This window comes from Bombina bombina, chromosome 4, assembly GCF_027579735.1.
Source record: "Bombina bombina isolate aBomBom1 chromosome 4, aBomBom1.pri, whole genome shotgun sequence".
Lineage (NCBI taxonomy): Eukaryota > Metazoa > Chordata > Amphibia > Anura > Bombinatoridae > Bombina > Bombina bombina.
This window is the reverse complement of record NC_069502.1, coordinates 1067085662-1067105078: the sequence shown is the minus strand read 5'-3', so window position 1 is coordinate 1067105078 and position 19417 is coordinate 1067085662. Positions and strand designations below refer to the sequence as shown.

At 39.6% G+C, this 19417-nt stretch overlaps 1 protein-coding gene across 2 annotated transcripts in view; it reads right to left on the bottom strand.

Moving 5' to 3' along the window:
* LOC128657795 (follicle-stimulating hormone receptor) overlaps positions 1-19417 on the bottom strand; it is a 626230-nt gene that overhangs the window by 340598 nt on the left and 266215 nt on the right. For both annotated transcript variants that reach the window (XM_053712211.1, XM_053712212.1), the window contains one exon: positions 7666-7740. In XM_053712211.1, the coding sequence (XP_053568186.1) occupies positions 7666-7740 (75 nt within the window). The remainder of the gene's footprint in view (positions 1-7665; positions 7741-19417) is intronic.

Genomic DNA, 19417 nt, shown 5'->3' with positions numbered 1-19417 from the left:
CATTGATATAGTTTAACTGTATCTGTCCCCTTATCTGATCCGTTCCCACTGCAAATAAACCTAATCGCAAATTTCCCCAACAAAAAATACTCTAATCACACATCCCCTATGACCCCACTGCCAACAACATAATTACTGTCCGATTTCTTAATTGCACATTAAACCGTAACTTTGTTGACCTGAGCCCTTAACAAAATTCATCCTAACCCTAACTTCCCACAGCAATATCCTATTACAGCTGACCCAAACCCCATCACAATAAGACCTAACCATAACTAGCCCCGCAATTATGAACTATAAATTTGATCCGAATCATCCACAGTAATTAATCCTAACCACAACTAAATATTATGGCTGACCCAAACAAGCTAACCTGAACCCTGAACTGCAAATAACCCTAATTGCAACTAACAACTCAGTTATTATTATAAAAGTTCATCCAAACACAAAAGATTTAACCTCAACTGTGACTTCATTGTTATAATCCTTCTTAAGTCTAAAATAGAAACATGGAATTTGAAGGTAGATAAGAACCAAAAAGCCAATTGAGTCTACCCATATTACATGTTACTGTTTTCTTAGGATAGCCTTATGCATGTCCCAAACATTTTTTTTTTACATTCCCTGTGTTTACCACATCTTTTGGAAGTTTATTCCATGAATCCACCACCCTTTCTGTAACAAAATGCTTCTTCACACCTACTATTTACCTAGTAATCCCTTGCCACAGACGCCAACATTGCAACCACTCATTCGCTTGAAGAGATTAAATTCCTTCTTTAAGAGGCATGAGAGTCAAAATTTAACTTACGTAACTTAGACACAGCATTCAACAGTAAGAGACTTTTTTAATTTACTTACAGGGCAATGATAAATGCAGACATCGTATTGCTGCCCACTATCTGCAATGCTGGACAGACTGCCCTTATCCATCCTAGCATTTATTGAATAAAGCCAATATTATCAAATTTCATTTGTATAATTGGTAACCTTTGTTGAAAAGCATACTTAAGTAGGCTCAGGAGCAGCAATGCACTATTGTGATCTAGCAGGTGATTGGTGGCTACACTCATATGCCTCTTGTCATTGGCGCACACCAGATGTGTAAGCTAGCGACCAGTAGTGCATTGCTGATATGGAACTGACTTTAACTATTCATTTAACCCATTTTTATTTTAAGTAGGTAATCCTTCCTTTAAAATAATAATTAAAAAAAAAACTCTTACTTATTACTCTTGTAGTCTTTTGTCCTGTTTAAGTTCTTCTGCCCATTGGCAACAGTTACTTCTGCTTCACCACATTATAAATTGGTTAAGGGTTCCTCCACTAGTTAAAAAATCTTAAAGAATCTGGATTGGTTATTTATTATGACCAATCTGGATTGTGAATGGGTGACCAAGCTATCCAAACAGAATCTGCAAGCTAACCAATTAAAATCACTAAAATGTACCTTATACACAACAAAGGGTAAGATGTTGTGCTTGGTATGGAAGAGTGGATTTTTTTAAGAGGTACTTTCAATCAATGTAATGTGTGTGGTGGATGTCTTAGGGTTAACAGGATGTTCTTAGTAAAAATTGTGAGGCAGGATTGTTTAGCTGTTTGCGGGTGGGTCGTTGATGCAAATTCTCAGGTACATTTAATAAAGGATCTGTCTGGGTCTCACTTAGGGACAATGATCAAAAAATGTCCGACATGAAGAAAAATCGCACAAAATCATTGAGGGATTTTTTTTTAGCATTATATTGTAATGTATTCATCTTTTCTTCACATCCAGAACCCTGCATAGCTAAATAAACAGCTCTCAACCTAAAATGTAAACAAAAGAAAAGATAGATGCGCCGCATGGCCCAATATTGTTTGATCCACAAAGTTAAACTATCAGATTGTATTGCATTAGACTCACAATCTTGGGAGCACTCCAATTAGTGCAATGGGAAGAGTCTGGGATCTATAACAGTCACCCAGCAGACCGACCTCTTAGGGTGAAGATGGATAATCTGTAGTAAAACACAAGAGGACACAAAGGTGCCTATATGGCCTAGTACAGTCTTATACCAGGAGCAGTAGTATGTATGGTAAGATATATACTCACAAAAGGTAAAGCATCTCCATTGATGCTAGTCAGACAGGAAGGGATCAATGCAGTCACCCAACAGACTGTAACAAGGCTTCCACAGGATGCAGACAGCAGAGGTCCAGTGGACCAATAAAGATCCAAATAAAACACAGTAGCAAGTGTTTGAGATAAAAAAGTATTAAACTTTACTGACAAAGATTAAAATAAAGCGACGCGTTTCTCAGTCACAGACTGTTTCCTCAGGCATAATAAAATAATTTACAAACACTTGCTACATATACCTAACCAAACCAATTAACATAATTGATATCACTTGTAGTGGGTGTGATCTATGACATCATAGGTATCCTAGTTACAAATCTGTTTTGACAACATAAGTAAACCCAATTTGTATGTTTTAGATTAAACAAAACAAAAATAAATACATACACATTATAACAAATAATGCACAAAATAATCCTAAACCAATTTATACAGATACATATAACAACAATTTACATATCTTTTCTATATATAGAAAACAAATATCCATTATAGCTTGTAATAGATAGATTAGTTAGAAATAATCTCCATTTGTATACCATGTGTAGGCAGAACATATGTAGATTGCACACCTTAGTTGTTTCTATTAAATTTCTTAATTTCCTAGTTCTTTTTATATAGCTACTCATTCATACAATGCCCCATTCAAATCCCTAGTTGCAAGGTAATACTCTTTTTCTGTTTATCCTTTCCATTCATTTTACAGGCAAAGTCGTACATTATCCAGCATATGGATTTCAAGTACTCGTGCCTTACGATTTTATAATCAAGCTGTTCCTACTGATGATTATATCATATAAATATAAAATTTTAAGTTATTTTTGATCTGAATCACTTACTTTGTTTTGTTGCAAATCGCCATTAGAGCTTCTAAATGGCGTGCATGTAACGCTTGTGCGCATGTCAGTAGCATAACCATAGGAACCATATGACTCATTCGGCTCCATGCTAGGCGCAAGTGAATAGCTGTAACATGATAGATTTGTGTTACTCTTTAGCTCAGTGTAACAATTGGCTTTGTTCCAGCCAATCACGTTACTATAGGTACAATAAGGCCTATTCGGCTCGAAACTAGATATACATGGAAGCTGTTAACTGATAGGATAATATTATCCTTTGACTATGGGTAGCTAGTGTCTGTGTTCCATCTCAGGGTATTAGTGTATCTAATCGTTCTGTAGATGGTACTGGAACGGTAAAGTGTTGTAGCCAAAATCTACCTACATTTGATGAACATAATATTATGGTCTGCCAGTGGTTATTTGTACCTAATAAATAGTAAGCGATGTATATTTAAAATGAGAATAATAAGTAAATAAATGTACAATATATGCAGTAGTGGCTTGATAATATGTATAAATTGTGTGAGGATTATTGAATAAACTTCTTGTCATATAAAGGGCTGGTGCCTAATTAAAAACTAAAATAAATCTTCCATGAGTGATATGTTTAATAGAGGTTTAGATACCCCCTCTTCTAAATGCAATAGAGCATATAGTGCTCATATTCTTCTAAGTGCTCCTCTTATTATAAGACTCTCCTGTATATACATGTTAAATTGTTCAAAATCCAAAAACCTAGGTGACTTGATGACAATAATTAAAATATGTGTATATGTGGATTGCCTAGTATTATTAGTGACCCCAATGAATGTTTAACTATACAATAGTGATAACGTATAGGACATTGGTAATAATAATATATATGTATGTGTAGATTACAATAATAATATGAGATAATGAAACTGATGTGTATAGGGTCCCCTATAGTGATAGTGAGACTCCTAGTTATATGTGATATTATTGTCTATAGTGACAAATATAATTGTGACATTAGTGCTGAGTGATAATGATTAAAACTAATATGTTATATTTAACGTGTTTGGTCAATATAAGTGATAAGATTGTTAATCAAGGAAGTAAAGTGATAATAACTTGAATTGGTTAGGACCCTAAAGAGAATATGTGTTCTTATAATATCCTTGTGTGATCTCTCAAAAGTATGTGTGTAAATCACACTATATTATACATTTTGTGGGAAGATGGCTAACTATACTGTGGACAACTAAAAAACTATATCAATGTGGGAGAGGGAGCTAACAGTTATAGGGAGTCTCCAATCAGCTTGCAGCTGTAGCAGCTAAATACAATCTAACATTGTGTGAGGTATAAGATAAGCCCCTCGGTGTCCTGGAATATAATTTGGGGATAAGATACCCACAGATAAGGCCACATTTGTGCCAAAGGGTATCAATGAATGAAAAGTTGTAACTCCTGTATATGATGTCAAATCACCTTGTCATATATCAATGGCGGCCAAATCTACACATTTATTTAGACCATCTGGTACTAAAGAATGTAATTTATGTATCCAGTATGTCTCTCTACGGCGTAAATTGAGAAGAGGGTTGTGACTATTTCGAGATATTTGTTCAATAGGTAATACAGATAATGTTTTCGCACTTCCTTTGTGTGAAAAAGCACAGTGTCTAGATAGACTATGTTTGAGGTATTTTCTTCACACCAAACAGGGGAACAATTTAAAATTAGCAAGAGACTATCTTGCGAATCTACTTATGTTGTTTATTTAGTGAATTGTCTTTGTGGTGCTCAATATGTAGGGCGCACTAGTCGCACCATCAGAAAACGTTGGAGTGAACATATCTATAACATCAAGAGAAAATACCTCAAACATAGTACTTGAAATCCATATGCTGGATAATGTACGACTTTGCCTGTAAAATGAATGGAAAGGATAAACAGAAAAAGAGTATTACCTTGCAACTAGGGATTTGAATGGGGCATTGTATGAATGAGTAGCTATATAAAAAGAACTAGGAAATTAAGAAATTTAATAGAAACATCTAAGGTGTGCAATCTACATATGTTCTTCCTACACATGGTATACAAATGGAGATTATTTCTAACTAATCTATCTATTACAAGCTAAGATGGATATTTGTTTTCTACATATAGAAAAGATATGTAAATTGTTGTTATATGTATCTGTATTAATTGGTTTAGGATTATTTTGTGCATTATTTGTTATAATGTGTATGTATTTATTTTTGTTTTGTTTAATCTAAAACATACAAATTAGGTTTACTTATGTTGTCAAAACAGATTTGTAACTAGGATACCTATGATATCATAGATCACACCCACTACAAGTGATATCAATTATGTTAATTGGTTTGGTTAGGTATATGTAGCAAGTGTTTGTAAATTATTTTATTATGCCTGAGGAAACAGTCTGTGTCTGAGAAACGCGTCGCTTTATTTTCATCTTTGTCAGTAAAGTTTAATACTTTTTTTATCTCAAACACTTGCTACTGTGTTTTATTTGGATCTTTATTGGTCCACTGGACCTCTGCTGTCTGCCTCCTGTGGAAGCCTTGTTACAGTCTGTTGGGTGACTGCATTGATCCCTTCCTGTCTGACTAGCATCAATGGAGATGCTTTACCTTTTGTGAGTATATATCTTACCATACATACTACTGCTCCTGGTATAAGACTGTACTAGGCCATATAGGCACCTTTGTGTCCTCTTGTGTTTTACTACAGATTATCCATCTTCACCCTAAGAGGTCGGTCTGCTGGGTGACTGTTATAGATCCCAGACTGTTCCCATTGCACTAATTGGAGTGCTCCCAAGATTGTGAGTCTAATGCAATACAATCTGATAGTTTAACTTTGTGGATCAAACAATATTGGGCCATGTGGCGCATCTGTCTTTTCTTTTGTTTATAGATTATCCTCTTGGATCCAGGCCGGGTCCGCTACAGATTGCTGCCTCAACATTATCTCATTTCACAAATCTAAAGACTTTTTATTATATTTTGTTGAATTGTTATTTGACTAATAGTATTTTTCACATTGTCTTTTTTTGTGTACTATATTCACTATCATATACATCATATAGCCTATTGAGTGCTAATTTTTTAGGGTGCCCCCTATCTTATAGACAACCTAAAATGTGCCTTTCTAAAAATGTTTGAGGGACCTCACAGTACTGATTAGATGTTTTAGATAGTTTTACCACAGCAGAGAACATTAGATTAGGACCCTTTGGTTAATAATCATCTGGTGTAGCATATCAGCCAGAGATAGGACTTTCTGTCATAGGAGCCTGACCAAAAGCGATTGTAGGGACTCTCATTAAAGAGACAGTCTACTTCAAAATGTTTATTGTTTAAACAGATAGATAATCCCTTTATTACCCATTTCCCAGTTTTTTTAACCAACACTGTATTAATCCACTTTTTATATCTGTGATTACCTTGTACTTTGCCGACTGCCTTCTTATCTCAGTTATTTTGACAGACTGCATTTTAGCCATAGTGCTGACTGATAAAGAAATGGGAGTGAGCAAAATGTTATCTATATTGCACACATGAACTAATTCTGTCTAGTTGTGAAAAAACTGTCAGAATGCACTGAGATAAGAGGCAGCCTTCAAGGGCTTCAAAATTACCATATGAGCCTACCTAGATTTAGCTTTCAACAAAGAATACCAAGAGATCAAAGCAAATTTGATGATAAAAGTAAATTGTGAAGTTGTTTGAAATTGCATGCCCTATATGAATCATGAAATTTAATTTTGACTAGACTGTCCCTTTAATATTAATATATCACTATATAATCATAGCTGCCACCACACAAAAATACATTACCTTTTTGATTTTAATTGGATTGTTTACAACTCACACATAGTGAAGCTGCTATGTAGTAACCCATGGCTACGGTGTATTTCAATGGTGATCTAGTCCTATATTTTCTTAATTATTTTCTTATGGGTTATTGAATCCAGATTATCATCCCTTTAGAGTGTAGCAACTCAACTGTATAATTACAGTACTGGTGAGCGATGTAAGCATAGTAATATAATAACTAAATAAATAAACCCTAATGAATGCCCTGCTTAGTTAACTTCTAAGGGCCAAATTATGAGTGAAGCACTATCTTAACGTGTGCTTGAAAAGGGGCCTCTGATTAAAAAAAAGATTGCCTCAATTGCACCCAAAATAAAGAAGATAGTACATTAACATAAAATATAATTATGACCAGTTATAAGGGGTTAAAGGGAGGGGATGTGTATGCTTATATGCATGTATATTTTATGTGTTAATATGTGTATATACACTTATAAACACATAAATATGTATGTATATAAGCATTTACATATAGATTTATTTATTGCTGCCCCGTACTGTGCAATTTGGCCCCTGCGCTGCACTAGGTGATTTGCCGTAGCCTGCCATCATGAAAATGAGGCTCCCAATGGAACCTATGGAAGCACACTATCTTGAGCACTTGGCTTTCGCCAATGTGAATGCGAGGTTGTGTTCACATTGCAGTGCACATTTACATGCGATAGTATTACTCAGTGGAGTGCAAACATTACGCTCGTGTAAGCGCAATATTGCGCTCCACTCGTAATCTGACCCTAAATGTTTCCGTTTAAATGCACAATTTTAATCCTACTAACAATCCAGCGCCTGTATAAGCCTTATAAAAGTTTTGTGAAAATCATCAACCACTTACATTTCTTGCAGTTGTGGACTGTTGGAGAACACATTAGCTTCTATTGATTTCAGTACATCATTTTGAGATATTTCTCTGAAAAATAAATTAGACACTCATTAATTAACAAAACTCAGATGTGCACACATTAGCATGTAATTTCTTTATATTTTCTCATAATGTTACATGATTACTATGCAATTCTATTATAAAAGATAATTGCCTATATCACAATAATGAGACAAATTGTTTATTTGAAATGTCACTCAAATGTCATCACCACATATTTTAATATTTTGTTTTTCAATTAAAGGTAATGTTCACTGCTTTTCCTTTTATCTGATAAAGGTATCAAACTATCATCTCTAACACTAAAGTTATCCTTTATAGCTGCCTGTAATATTACTTCATAGTAAAAGAGTGACTAAGGGCCGATGATTTAAACTTCTCCAGATCAGACGTGTTTTTTCTCAACAAACCTTGCAGGGGCTACCCTGGTGGAATTATCATAAAAAAGGTTCAGTCCCGGGCTTCCAGTGGGCGGGCTCACCGAGCGGCAGCAGGAAGTGGAGCTGCATAGGGAAAGCTCCTAAACACTGCTAAAACTTTCCCTTTTGGAGCCCAAAAAGCTGCAGTCCTTGGTGGAGGAGATCGTACCACTACCTGGACACCCATAAGCAAGGAGACTCAGACATTGGCTCCCCCATCGAAGGCCAGTACAGTTGAACAACCCATACAGAGCCGCAGTAGCGGCAGGGAAGGACTTAGACCACGTTGGGATTTTCCCGCACTCCACTAGAACAACTGTAGAGGGGAATATGGACAGTAAGCCCAGATCGGCCCATAATTGAGATCACAGGAGGCCGCCATCTTCCCGCACACATGCTCACAGGGGTGAGAAGATAAAAGCAAGTACAAGTGCCTCCACATACCAGCACATTCCCCCAAGGCAGAGCATCCATAAGCTCGGTATAGCAGACACTGAGAGAGGGGAGGGCTGCAGAAAAACAAGATTGGCAGTGGTGGAACAGAAGGTAACAGATAATGAAGCACAGACAAGGGAATCCACCTCCAATATCACACAACTGCAAAGGCAGAATAAACTCCTGCAAGAAAAGATGGATGACCTAGAGAATAGGTCGAGGAGAAATAACATACGGGTGGTGGGACTACCAGAGACGGTGCCAAACTTAGAACTATTGAGGTTTGTGGAGACACTCTTACCAACTCTGCTGAAGATACAACAGAGCCAACTCCCATATGTAACCAAGAGAGCTCATAAGGTGGGCCCGATTATGCCTAGGCCGGAAAAGCCATCTATGCCCAGACAAGTAATGATCAAATATCTTAATTTTCAAGAAAAGATGAACATCCTAAAGGCTTACAGACAAATGTCGGAGTTACTGTATGATGGACAGCGAATCTCCCTCTTCCAGGACTAATCAGCCGAAGTGGCCAAGAGGCAAAGAGAATTCATGCCGTATTGCAAAGAGCTTTGGGAAAAGGGGGAGAAAGCATTCCTAATGTATCCTGTCCATCTCAAGCTACAAACTCCACAAGGACCTAAAATGTTTGAATCCACAAAGCAGCTCCAGAGATACCTGCATGGACCCAATCTTAGGAAAGAGCAGAGAAAAGACGAAGACCTCATTGAAGAAGCGCCGTATTGATGGATACATACTCAGAAGCATGAGGACACAATGAGTTCCTGGATTGGAACAGGGACACTATTGAAAGACTGAGGACCTAACCTAATCTATAATGTCAAGGCTGCAAGTTTGGGCCTTTAATACTGCTTAAGAGTGGGGGGGTGGGAGGGGGATAACACTTTATTGTATTCCTAACAAGTTATAGAGTTGTAAGGTTGATCTGTTTTTCACTGTTGTAATTTCCATCGCACAAACTGTCAATTTGTTCTTTGTCACCTGTATTGATGCAGGTTTTCTCCAATTGTTGCATTGTACTACAGAGCTTTACTTTGATTGAGCTAAATATGAACTGAGCAACAACTATGAAGCTGATAGCTAACCGGTTGCACAGAACCCCAGGGTTCCATATTGCACCTAAGTCTACCACAATTTCCTTTGCAACAGTCCACTAGACGTAGCACAACTACATCTCGTGACACATTCCAACATTATTAGGGGAGCTACACAGTCATTATTAAGTAAATAAGAATCCTATCCTGGAATGTGGGGGGATTTTAAAAGAAAATCAATACTTAAACTGCTGAAACTAAGACGGGCAGACCTAGTGATACTACAGGAAACACATCTCATACCAGCGGAACATCAAAAGCATAAACAGGGCTGGGTCAGAGAGGTCATAAACACACTTTACGTACTTGGAGCGAAAGGTGAGGCCATCCTTTTTAGAAAAAACTTAAAATACAAGGTTCTAAACACAGTAAGGGACCCAGAAGGGAGGTTCCTATTCACGACACTAGAGATAGCGGATGGCTCTTTAATGTTTGGGGGAGTGTGCATTCTCACTGCACTGGTGGACATTTGGAGAAATAGGAACCCAGAGAATAGGGATTACTCCTGAGTCACTCCCGCAAAAGATACCATGTCTCGTATAGATCTCTTACTTATATCAGATAGCCTGAGTCCAAAAGTTAGCAAAACCAGTATTGATGCCCCCCACCATATCATATCATGCTCCTATAGTACTTCAGTTAATGTTAAGGAGAACACACACTCACCCAAATCACTGATCATTCCCAAATACCTATACCAAGATATCAATTTCTAGAAACACTTAGTGGGTGAATGGTTAGTATATAAATCTATAAACCAACAATATTAGGCGGATCCACTTCTATACTGGGAAGAAGGAAAGACAGTGCTCAGAGGGGTCATTACTACCTATGTCATTACAGGGAGAAAAAGAAAGAAACCTAGAGAACTTGCCCTAAAACAATTAATTAACACCAGAAATAGATACCTGAGGCACCCTATGGCAGAACATAGTGGTAAGTACAAAGATATAAAAGATCAGAGGGATACCATGTTAGCACAGTCTGAAGCTAAAGACTTGCAAACAACCCATTCAAAGTACTACAGGCATGGAAAGAAAAATGGGCGACTGCTAGTGAGGCTGACAAAATTGACTAAGGGTATGCGCAGTATAGCCTCCATAGTTGATAAAGATACCCTCCATTCAGAGACAAGTGCGATACAAAGAGTATTTAGAGAATATTACACTAAATTATCCCAGGGACAACTGATAGATGAGACAGAAAGAGAGGCATTCTGGAAGCCCCTAAAATTGCCTACGTTGACAGATGACCAATTGCAAACAATCAGTTCCCCTTTATAGATAGCTGAGATAACCAAAACCATAGGGGATCTTCCTCTTGATAAAACTCCAGGACCGGATGGCCTGCCTATTGAATTCCACAAAATTCTTAAAGTAGAAATTGCGGGCACCCTCTCAATACTATTTAACGGAGTAATGAGTGGCACTACTGCACTCTCAAGATGATTCACAGAAGCTAATATTAGTCTAATCCCCAATCCAGACAGAAGTCCTATTTATCCTGCATCCTATAGACCTATTTCCCTCATGAACTCTATCTATAAATTATTCACTAAGATCCTAGCTAATAGACTTGCCACAGTCCTATCCTGCCTGGTTCATAAAGATCAGATGGGATTTGTCAAAGATAGATCTGCAGTCACAAACATTAAAACCTTGCAATACCTACTAATCCACTACTCGACGCTTAGAGCAGGAGACTACACAAAAAGTGTGTGCCCTTTTAGTCGATGCAGATAGAAGCTTTTGACAAGGTACTATGGGGCCACCTCTTTTTCAAGCTGGAAAAATTCAGTATAAAAGGTAATTTTGCACAAACGATTCGGACACTATATACCCTACCACAGGCAGATATCCTAGTAAATGGAGTCACATCCCAACCCTTCACCCTAGAGAGAGGCACGAGGCAGGGATGCCCACTTTCCCCCTCCTTTTTGACCTGTCCTTGGAGCCCTTGGCAGTTAAGATTAGAGAGGAAACACAAGGGTTAAAACTGTGAAACAAGACCATGCACCTATCACTCTTTGCGGATGACATGATACTGTATCTACAAGATCCTGACACTAACATCCCTAAAGTAATTGACATAATAACTAGGTTTGGACGGATCTCAGGATATAAAATTAATACCGACAAAACAGAATTGGTCTGGATAAGACTGCAACCTACTTTATCAAATTTGACATACGTCTTTAAGGTAGTGAAGGACAATTTTAAATACTTAGGTATAAAGCTTAACGTAGAGCCCCAAACGTGCTATGAGGCAAATTATGTACCATTTAGGAAAGAAGCGCAGGACTTAATCTCATACAGGATGAAACTACCCCTTACAATGACGGGCAGGATAAGCTTGATTAAAATGATTTTGTTCCCCAAGCTCCTATACCTGCTCCAAATGCTACCCCTGGTACTAAGTAAACCAGATGTTACATTTTGGAACTCGCTCATATTCTCTTTCATATGGGCTAAAAAGAAGCAAAGAATCAAGTGTACCAGAATGCCTAGCTCAGTGGAGGTAGGAGGGATGGCTGTACCAAATATAGAGCTCTATAGTTGAGCAGCCCAGGTAAAGTATGTATTAGATTGCCATGCTCCTACATTTGTCCGCTGCTACAGCAGACAAATACTTGTTAAACATTACATTGCTTCAACAGCCTGTATACGCCTGGAGAAAAAATTGCCACAAAATGCAAACACAGCATGAGGTCACCAGGTTTATCCCACTCCAAGGCAACCCAAGCTTTATTCCCGGCCTCACTACCCAGGCATTTAAGATTTGGGGGAAAGTGGGAATACGTACGATTTCTAGGTTGATAATGGAGAATGAACAGACCATTCACATGTTTGCAAATCTACAAACCACATACAACATACCGTACCATCACCATTATGCCTATTTACAGGCTAAACATAATGGGGCCTATTTATCAAAGGTCTTGTGGACCTGATCGGACAGTGCGGATCAGGTCCGCAAGACTTCACTGAATGCGGAGAGCAATACCCTCTCCGCATTTACTATTGCACCAGCAGCTCACAAGAGCTGTTAGTGCAACGCTGCCCCCTGCTGACTCACGGCCAATCGGCCGCCAGCAGGGAGGTGTCAATCAACCTGATCATACTCGATTGGGGTGAATTCCGGCGATTCCTGTCCGCCTCATCAGAGCAGGCGGACAGGGTTATGGAGCAGCGGTCTTTAGACTGCTGCTTCATAACTGCTGTTGCTGGTGAGTCTGAAGACTTGCCAGAAACACGGGTCCACAAGCTCTGTTCAGAGCTTGATAAATGGGCCCCTATGTGTCTGATTTGATACCGTCTAAAAAACTACCAACAAAAGACAACAAACTCAACCACTTGCTGAACACATATGCACAAGGTCTAAAGTCAATCTCGGCAACATATAAATCATTGATAGCAACTTAAAATACATTCACGTTGCAACATGTTTGTGAAAAGTGGTCCCACATCCTAGATGTTGAGTTACCTTCTGCACTAATACAAAACAAAGTATAGTAAAGACACGAAAAGCCACTCTATCTGCCAACATTAGAGAATCCCACGTTAAAATCCTTGAGTTAGCCTACGTAACACCCAAGATACACAAAACTTGGGAACCTAATTATGAAGGGAAATGCCCTAAGACAGATTTACTGCACATGATCTGGTCTTGCCCTAAACTGTATAAATTCTGGGGCATGTTGGCTAAATGTGTATCCAATATTATTGGGAAAAAATTAAACTTCACTGCACAGGCAATAATATTTCTTGACCTCGATAACCTACCGGAAGGAAGTGCTCTGCTTGTACACAATGTAGTACTTCATGCAAGGAACTCCATTTTACAACATTGTCTAAACGAAAAAAGCCCCAACTCTAGAGCAATTCAAGCACAAAATACATCAACAGCGGGAGGGCGGAGCTTGACCGCTTAGAGAGATGGTCGTGTGATTGTGTAGCTCCTAGGCCCACATCTGTGATTCCCGATAAAAATAGCCATATACAACCTATTTTAACGCTTCTGGCAGGGGGCATAACTTGCAAGAAGCTGCGGAGCGAAAAATCGAGAGGAAAAAAAAAGAGCCGACACGGAACATTTGCACACCGGATCCCCTCCTGGTTCAGCCATACACGCGCGCTGGAGTAGAGGAGTAGCGCCATATTAGTGACCTCTTTACACCCTTGACTCAGGGGCATATCAGAAGGACAGAGGAGCGAGCAACAGGAGCGGTAAGCCTGAAATAGCACAAGGCACTAAATATACAGCCACATAGAGACCGCAGGATCTCGGCAGCGCATGCTTCTCACTGCTTTGCCTGACACTACCTCGTGGGCACACGCTGGGGGAGATAGACGCCATAACATATCGGTATACCTGCAATACAAGCATTGTACCCCACTTATAGAAGTGTTTGCCTAAAACATATAGCCAGAAAGACTTTTAATTTCAGCACAGTAAGCTCATACAAGGGGCAATAAGAAATACACACGCAGCTATATGAAACCAAAGTACCGCTCAAAGGCCCACACGCTTGTGCACTGTTTCTATACAGCCAAAAGAGAGCATAGCACCACATCAGACAGAGCTCCGGCAGGAGCAATTTACACAGGCTTCCTTTGGTGCCCAAATGAACATTTACAACATTTACTATATCACGAGTGGATGTCCTACAGAAGAGTAACACGCCAATAAAAATCAGAGAACAGAGGCCTTTTTACCTGGGCTAGATTTAATATGGCAGACTGATTGATACACGGAACTACAGTAGCAGAAACATTTGCAAGAAAGTGAGAGATCAGCCAACCATTATATAAAGCATTTGACTACCCTATATTACTAAAGAGGGGGAACACCTCAGATATATACACGGGTCATGCCAGGGAAAAAATCGCATAAGACAGATAACCTCCCTAACACTAGAACAATGCAAAACTACCTAAAGCAAAATGAGTCAAATCAGAACTCAGGAGAATCTCATCAACAAAGCGCCCACAAAGCTGAAATGCAGCATAAACCCAGCCAAACTATGAATACTGCCGACTTTACTAGAGAAGATTTGAGATCTCTTTGCACTAAAGACGATGTGAAGGAAATGATGCATGAGGTCAAAAATTTGTATGGGGAACTAAAGAAAGACCTTACAAGGGTAGCACAGAGAGTCACAAACTTGGAAGAGAACCACAATACCACCTTCAATGACATTCAACATGTATCCCGCCTGGCATACGAACAAGAAGAAACAATCCACCACCTGCTTGAAAAAGTAGAAGACCTTGACAACCGGGGCAGAAGGAACAATCTCCGCATTAGAGGCATTCCAGAAAGTATACAACCAACAGCTCTGGAGGGATGTCTACAAAGCCTTTTTAAGACCCTCAAAGGAAATGAAGGAGCCCCAGATATCAACATTGAAAGGGCGCACAGAGCTCTGCGTGCTAAACCTCCACCAAAGGCCCCCCGAGAGATGTCATCTTGAAACTTTTACACTTTAAAGACAAAGAGGAAATAATGAAATATGCCAGGCAGAAAAAAGACTTCACACATGCGGGATGCAGAATACAGATATTTGCAGACCTCAGCCCCACTACCTTACAGAAGAGGAGAGACCTTAATCATATTACTACATCACTACGAGATCAAAACATCCAATACAGATGGGGATTTCCGGTGAGCATTATCGCCTCTAAAGGAGACACAACGGCTGTATACAGATCCAAGGAAGACATCAAATTTTTGTGAGGCTTTACAGATTGACATCAGAACTATGGAGTCACAAACCCGCAACACAGCGGTAGATCACTCGCCTATTAGGAGGAGTCATTCACTGTCAAGAGAAGGCCGCAGGGACATTGACACTTCCACTACAGTCCCTACCAGCAGCGACACAGGCATCAGCAAGGATGCCAGATAACCCATAACTGCCCCCTGCTGGGTTATTAAACCCCTATATCTTTGAACTTGGCTACAGGTTGTAAGTTTTTACTTGTTTATATATGTTTATAATTCTGTGTGGGAACACAGTTGTGGGATATTACCCACCTTATTACTGTTAAAACTTTTTTGACTTGCTTTAAGAATTGTTGTGTTCTATCTCTTTTACCAAAAATAATCTAACAATCTTCTTTTTTCAGACTAAACTCTGAATTGTATATCTACTAACTGCATGCAGTTCTGAATTGTGTGACAATTCCAACATCTTCAACACACTTGCTGGGGGTCCCAGCGCTTGGTAAGCGTTTTTACACTCTACCTGCACACTCTCATTCGATAAGAATTGTACAAAATAACACGTGACACTGCTCACCCTCTATAGCAAACATATAGACAAATAAGCAACAGACTAAACATGGCAGACATCCCTGGCAATGGCGCTAGGCCTATTACATTAATCACTATTAACGCAAAGGGACTGAATAGCCCAGAGAAAAGATCAGTAGCTTTCAATCAACTCAATCATGCATTAGGGGATATAATCTTTATTCAGGAGACACATTTTCAAATAGGAAAGGAACCCACAACTCTCCACCATAGGTATAAATCAGCCTACTTGGCATCAGGCAGGGAGAAAAAGGGAGGAGTAGGAATTCTATTCAGAAACAATATCAGCTTCCAGCCCAAACACACGATCAAAAACCCCAACGGCAGATACATAATTATCTCGGGCCTCCTTTACAATAACCCTGTGACATTTGCAAACATATATCTCCCAAATACTGGACAATCTATTGTCTTTAAACAAATATCCCAGTTACTGTTTGAGCACACAAAAGGTACACTTTTTTTGGGAGGGGACTTCAATCTTCCACTAGACCCTACAATAGACACCTCCACCGGCATATCATGCACACCAAAACGAACTATTAAAGCGGTTAACACACAGATTCAACTCTTGAAAATGCACGACATATGGAGAACTATTAACCCAAGTAAAAGAGACTACACCTTTTATTCCCACCCACACGGCTCATATTCTAGAATAGACTATATTCTCAGCGACCAAATGGGCTTATCCATGATCGACAACTCTACGATACTACCTCTCACTTGGTCTGATTACGCCCCGGTGCAATATAAAGTTCTCTGGCCATCTGCACCGGTGATACCCTTTATATGGAGACTAGATGAAACTATGCTGGAAAATCAGATAACTAGGTCAGACATTGACGCAGCCCTGGGACACTATTTTAGGGAAAACACAACAGATGACATCTCCCACACAACAGTATGGGAGGCCCACAAATGCGTAGTAAGAGGGGAGTTTATTAAAATTAAAGCTAAAGACAATAGAAATAACAGACAATTCTTAAACTCCACCCTAGCTCAGATCAGATATTGGGAACAAGAACATAAACGACATCCTGACGCCTCTTCTACACTGTTATCCCTCACACAAGCTAGGAAAGACCTACATAGCCATCTTACCAAAATGTACCAGAGAAAGGCTGCCTTCTTGAAACAGAAATATTATGACCTTAACAATAAAGCAGGTTCATCACTGGCGAAAGCCATTAAAAGGAAGCAGCTGAACACACATGTACACACCATAAAAGACAGAGGAGGAACAGTGCTCAAAGACAGCAAAAAGATAGCTGAGACCTTCAGACTATACTACGAAACACTATACAACTTGGATAATAACAGCAGCCAGGGGGACATAGACCACTATCTAGCTACCCTTCAACTTAATAAGCTGACAGAGGGGGATGTGGAATTTCTAGATGCACCAATCACCATAGAGGAAACCAAATTAGCCATAAAGAGTATGCCCAACGGAAAAAGCCCAGGCCCCGACGGACTGAGTATAAAATACTACAAGACATACCTACACCACATATTACAACCACTGACCTCCCTATTCAACTCAACCTTGAAAGAGGGAGGTTTTACAGAAAGTCTGCTGGAAGCACACATCACTGTCCTCCCTAAAGCAGGCGAATCCCCAGACAGCCCCGAAAATTTTAGGCCCATCTCACTACTGAATTCGGACGTCAAAATATACGTCAAAATCTTAGCTACTAGGATAAATAAAATCCTTCCCGCCCTGATCCATACTGACCAAGTGGGCTTTGTACCCGGAAGAGAAACCAGAGACAATACTTTAAAGATTCTACAACTCATGTCACACGCACAGGCCCGACATATCCCATTAGCGCTAATTTCTACAGATGCGGAGAAGGCGTTTGACAGGGTGCGCTGGCAGTTTCTGGAAGTGACCCTGTCCAGGATGAATTTTAGCAAACACTTTATAGCCTTAATTTTCTCGCTCTATAGCAAACCAACTGCGCGAGTCAAAGTAAATGGCATCCTCTCCGATAAATTTAGTATCCAAAACGGTACGAGACAGGGCTGCCCACTCTCACCTGTATTATTTGCCATTACAATCGAGGCTCTGGCGCAAACTATTAGATCAAATAAGCAGATAAAGGGTATACACACTACCACACATGAACACAAACTGGCGCTATACGCCGACGATGTCATACTTACCCTCACTGACATAGGCTTATCAATACCCAAGGCGCTTGAAACATTCGCAGACTTTGGCAGGGTCTCCAACTTCCACCTTAATCTTAGCAAATCCGAGTTTTTAAACATCACGTACAAACCTGACGAGCTACCCAAGCTCCTTCTAAATTGCTCCCTGAAAAAACAACAGACAAAAATGAAGTACCTGGGGATCTACTTGTCCCCAGACCCACAGGTGATGTTTCAGGCTAATTACAAACAGCTGGAGCACAACCTGGTTGCTGACCTGTCCAGCTGGAGAAATAAATCTATCTCCTGGCTGGGACGCATCAATGTGGTGAAGATGAATATCTTGCCCAGGTTACTCTATCTGCTTCAAACAACCCCTATATCCCTTCCAGCACACTATCTGGACAGGATACAAGGACTCATCGATCAGTACATTTGGAGAGAAATTAAACCAAGGGTAGCAAGATGCACATTATACTTACCTAGAGACAAGGGAGGGCTAGGGGTACCACACATAGCCACATACAAACAGGCAATAGTGTTACACAGACTACTGGACTGGTGCCAAAATGACCCAAACAAAAATTGGGTTCAATTAGACTGCGACATCATGAATACAAACAACGTAGGCTTGACAGATTGGGTTAACAAGAAATATAGGCCAAAGATGGTAGTGGACTATCCTCTCCTGGTGGAGTTTTATCAGGCATGGGACAGGATTATTAACACTTCGACACACGTATCCGGGATAACATCACCTCTCACCCCTATCTGCAATAATCCAGACCTGCCTTGGGACTTCAGGGAAACTAGATCGAACCAAATAGCGAGTCTAGACAAGAGAGTGTTCTCCGCACTAATAGAGAAGCACAAACTCAAGGAAATTGGGGACATTAAGGAGCAAATACCTGAACTACCTATGAATTGGTTCACACATGCTAAAATATCTCACTACCTGACTACACATCAACATAGGCAACAACTCATAAGATCACACACCCCCTTTGAATCACTATGCTTGCAAAAAACAAAAACACGACACGCAATCTCGAGACTGTATAAAATCCTCCTCTTGGGAGAACCAGAAACACTACCCTCCTTTGTTAAGACGTGGGAAAAAGAGCTGAACACAGCCATAACATACCAAGAATGGCAGTCAGCCTTTCAAGCTACTAAAAAATCATCAATCTCGGCCAGAATTCAAGAGTCAAACTACAAGTTTCTCTCGAGATGGTACCTCACCCCAATTAGAATACAGCATAT